General features: G+C 51.2%; 1 protein-coding gene across 1 annotated transcript in view; it reads right to left on the reverse strand.

The window, feature by feature from the left end:
• The window catches only part of LOC106898701 (dynamin-2), a 41,208-nt gene that overhangs the window by 3,995 nt on the left and 32,210 nt on the right, over positions 1-5,003 (reverse strand). The window contains exons 11-12 of the mRNA XM_014960111.1: positions 4,787-4,873; positions 2,844-2,914 (exon numbers count right to left, since the gene is read on the reverse strand). Of these exons, the coding sequence (XP_014815597.1) occupies positions 2,844-2,914; positions 4,787-4,873 (158 nt within the window). The remainder of the gene's footprint in view (positions 1-2,843; positions 2,915-4,786; positions 4,874-5,003) is intronic.

Consider the following 5,003-nt stretch of genomic DNA (forward strand, 5'->3'; position numbering starts at 1 on the left):
GGGAGAAAAAAAGGAGAGAGGAGGAAAAAAGGAAACAAGGGGAAGGCGGTGAATTTGAGGAGGAGGAGGAGGAGGAGGAAGAGGAGGAGGAAGAAGAGGAGGAGGGTGGGCTGGGGGAGGATGAGGGTCCCCGTCCCCGGGCAGAGGATGAGGAGGGACGAGCCCAAAGGACGGGGAGACCTTCCTCCTCTGCTCCTACAGAGGATGAGGAGGGACAAGCCCAAAGGATGGGGAGACCTTCCTCCTCCGTCCCCAGGCAGAGGATAAAAGGAGAGAGGAGGAAAAAAGGAAACAAGGGGAAGGCGGTGAATTTGAGGAGGAGGAGGAGGAGGAGGAAGAGGAGGAGGAAGAAGAGGAGGAGGGGGGGCTGGGGGAGGATGAGGGTCCCCGTCCCCGGGCAGAGGATGAGGAAGGACGAGCCCAAAGGACGGGGAGACCTTCCTCCTCTGCTCCTACAGAGGATGAGGAGGGACAAGCCCAAAGGATGGGGAGACCTTCCTCCTCCGTCCCCAGGCAGAGGATGAGGAGGGATGAGGCCAAAGGACAGGGAGAACTTCCTCCTCCGTCCCCAGGCAGAGGATGAGGAGGGATGAGGCCAAAGGACAGGGAGAACTTCCTCCTCCAATCCTGCAGAGGATGAGGAGGGACGAGCCCAAAGGACGGGGAGACCTTCCTCCTTCGTCCCCAGGCAGAGGATGAGGAGGGATGAGGCCAAAGGACAGGGAGAACTTCCTCCTCCGTCCCCAGGCAGAGGATGAGGAGGGATGAGGCCGAAGGACAGGGAGAACTTCCTCCTCCAATCCTGCAGAGGATGAGGAGGGACGAGCCCAAAGGACGGGGAGACCTTCCTCCTCCACTGCTGCAGAGGATGAGGAGGGACGAGCCCAAAGGACGGGGAGACCTTCCTCCTTCGTCCCCAGGCAGAGGATGAGGAGGGACAAGCCCAAAGGATGGGGAGACCTTCCTCCTCCGCTCCTGCAGAGGATGAGGAGGGACGGGGAGACCTTCCTCCTCTGCTCCTGCAGAGGATGAGGAAGGACGGGGAGACCTTCCTCCTCCGTCCCCGGGCAGAGGATGAGGAGGGACGAGCCCAAAGGATGGGGAGACCTTCCTCCTCTGCTCCTACAGAGGATGAGGAGGGACAAGCCCAAAGGATGGGGAGACCTTCCTCCTCCGTCCCCAGGCAGAGGATGAGGAGGGATGAGGCCAAAGGACAGGGAGAACTTCCTCCTCCGTCCCCAGGCAGAGGATGAGGAGGGATGAGGCCGAAGGACAGGGAGAACTTCCTCCTCCAATCCTGCAGAGGATGAGGAGGGACGAGCCCAAAGGACGGGGAGACCTTCCTCCTCCACTGCTGCAGAGGATGAGGAGGGACGAGCCCAAAGGATGGGGAGACCTTCCTCCTCCTCTCCCGCAGAGGATGAGGAGGGACGAGCCCAAAGGACGGGGAGACCTTCCTCCTCTGCTCCTGCAGAGGATGAGGAAGGACGGGGAGACCTTCCTCCTCCGTCCCCGGGCAGAGGATGAGGAGGGACGAGCCCAAAGGACGGGGAGACCTTCCTCCTCCACTCCTGCAGAGGATGAGGAGGGACGAACCCAAAGGATGGGGAGACCTTCCTCCTCCGCTCCTGCAGAGGATGAGGAGGGACGGGGGATTGGGAGAATCAGGGAATTATCAGAGTTGGAAGGGACCTTCTAGTAGAGACCATCTGGTCCAACCCCCCGGCCAAAGCAGGGTTGCCCAGAGCACGTCATAGAGCTGGGACAGGACAAGCCCTTTCACCTTCCCTTCAGTGGGCCTGGGGGGGGTCAAGGAGAACCCCCAAATCCCTACCGAGGGGCAGCACCAGCCTTAATTACCTTAATTCCTCGTTAGCGCTCCTGTGAGCGGGGCCCTGAGCTTTTTTTGAGGCTGAACAACCTGATTTTGGCTTTTCTGCCCAAGGAGCAGCGTTAACAACCACAGAGGGACGACCGTGGGGCAGGTCCCACCTCCCATCCCCTCAAACGGGGGGAGAAGAGGAGCTCCCAGATCCCAAATCCCAAAAAATTGGGCTGTGAAAGGTTGGAGGGGCCGGGAGGGGGGGGGGCTCTAACGACTCACTTGGCGAATCCGATGAAGTCCTCGTGGTTGGTGTTGATGTAGGAGAGCTCGATGTCGATGAGGAGGAGGATCTGGAAGAAGGTTTGGGTGTTATGAAGTTCCAGGTCAAGGTTTAGGGTGCAAGGAGGTGGAAGAGACACACCATGGCCATGGGGAGAGGGAGATTTGGGATTGGGAGAATCAGGGAATTATCAGAGTTGGAAGGGACCTTCTAGAAGAGACCATCTGGTCCAACCCCCCGGCCAAAGCAGGGTTGCCCAGAGCACGTCATAGAGTCATAGAATGGTTTGGGTTGGAAGGGACCTCAAAGATCATTGAGTTCCAACCCCCTGAATGATGAATATGTTGGACCAATATCTCGTCCAAGTCATCGATGAATGTGTTGGACCAATATCTCGTCCAGGTCATCGATGAATATTTGGACCAATATCTCATCCAAGTCATCGATATGTTGGACCAATATCTTGTCCAGGTCATCAATAAGTATGTTGGACCAATATCTCATCCAAGTATCAATGAATATGTTGGACCAATATCTCGTCCAAGTCATCGATGAATGTGTTGGACCAATATCTCATCCAGGTCATCGATATCGATATGTTGGACCAATATCTTGTCCAGGTCATCGATTAATATGTTGGACCAATACCTCATCCAAGTCATCGATGAGTATGTTGGACCGATATCTCGTCCAAGTCATCGATGAATAGGACCCCGTCCCACCAGGAAAACGACTCACTTGGCGAATCCGATGAAGTCCTCGTGGTTGGTGTTGATGTAGGAGAGCTCGATGTCGATGAGGAGGAGGATCTGGAAGAAGGTTTGGGTGTTATGAAGTTCCAGGTCAAGGTTTAGGGTGCAAGGAGGTGGAAGAGACACACCATGGCCATGGGGAGAGGGAGATTTGGGATTGGGAGAATCAGGGAATTATCAGAGTTGGAAGGGACCTTCTAGAAGAGACCATCTGGTCCAACCCCCCGGCCAAAGCAGGGTTGCCCAGAGCACGTCATAGAGTCATAGAATGGTTTGGGTTGGAAGGGACCTCAAAGATCATGGAGTTCCAACCCCCTGAATGATGAATATGTTGGACCAATATCTCGTCCAAGTCATCGATATCGATATGTTGGACCAATATCTTGTCCAGGTCATCGATTAATATGTTGGACCAATACCTCATCCAAGTCATCGATGAGTATGTTGGACCGATATCTCGTCCAAGTCATCGATGAATAGGACGAGATATTGGTCCAACAAAGTCATCGATGAGTATGTTGGACCAATAACTTGTCCAAGTCATCGATGAATAGGACGAGATATTGGTCCAACAAAGTCATCGATGAGTATGTTGGACCAATATCTCATCAAAGTCATCGATGAATGTGTTGGACCAATATCTCGTCCTATTCATCGATGACTTGGACGAGATATTGGTCCAACAAAGTCATCGATGAATGTGTTGGACCAACATCTCGTCCAGGTCATTGATGAATGTGTTGGACCAATATCTCGTCCAAGTCCAACATATCGATATCGATGACCTGGACGAGATATTGGTCCAACAAAGTCATCGATGACTTTGTTGGATCAATATCTCATACAAGTCATCGATGAATATGTTGGACCAATATCTCATCCAGGTTATTGATGAATATGTTGGACCAATAACTCGTCCAAGTCATCGATGAATATGTTGGACCAATAACTTGTCCAAGTCATCGATGAATATGTTGGACCAATATCTCGTCCAAGTCCAACATATCGATGACTATGTTGGACCAATATCTCGTCCAGGTCATTGATGAATGTGTTGGACCAATATCTCGTCCAAGACATCGATATCGATATGTTGGACCAACATCTCGTCCAAGTCATCGATGAATATGTTGGACCAATAACTTGTCCAAGTCATCGATGAACAGGACAAGATATTGGTCCAACAAAGTCATCGATGAGTATGTTGGACCAATATCTCATCCAAGTCATTGATGAATGTGTTGTTCCAAGTCATCGATGACTTGGAGGAGATATTGGTCCAACATATTCATCGATGAATGTGTTGGACCAATAACTCGTCCAAGTCATCGATGAATACGTTGGACCAATATCTCATCCACGTCATCAATGAATGTGTTGGACCAACATCTCGTGCAAGTCATCGATATCGATATGTTGGACCAATATCTCGTCCTATTCATCGATGACTTGGACGAGTTATTGGTCCAACACATTCATCGATGAATATGTTGGACCAGTATCTCGTCCAGGTCATCAATGAGTATGTTGGACCAATATCTCATCCAAGTCATCGATGAATGTGTTGGACCAATATCTCATCCAGGTCATTGATGAATACATTGGACCAATATCTCGTCCAAGTCCAACATATTGATATCGATGACTTGGACGAGATATTGGTCCAACACATCAATATCGATGACCTGGACGAGATATTGGTCCAACACATTCATCGATGACTTTGTTGGACCAATATCTCGTCCAAGTCATCGATGAATACGTTGGACCAATATCTCGTCCAAGTCATCGATGAATAGGATGAGATATTGGTCCAACAAAGTCATCGATGAATATGTTGGACAAAACTGGACCAAGCGTTGTCCCCTGGGGGTCACCACCAGTTAAAGGTGTGAGAAGAACCGAGGTCTTCTCCTGGCTGGAGCTCACCTGGTCCTTGGTTTTGCCTTCCCGCTCCCGGATGTGAGTGGTGACGATCCTCTCCGTCTCCTCCCGTAACCTGGGGTAGGAACCAAGCTGAAAAGAAAAGGAGAGAAGGCCGGGGGGGGTGGGAAAAATAAAAAATAATAAAAAAAAGAAAAAAACAAGAAAAAAAAAAGAAAAAAACCACAAAACAACAGGCTGCTGATGGGACCGTGGTGGCCTC

Source organism: Calidris pugnax, unplaced genomic scaffold (assembly GCF_001431845.1).
Source record: "Calidris pugnax isolate Ruff unplaced genomic scaffold, ASM143184v1 scaffold512, whole genome shotgun sequence".
Taxonomy (NCBI): Eukaryota; Metazoa; Chordata; class Aves; order Charadriiformes; family Scolopacidae; genus Calidris; species Calidris pugnax.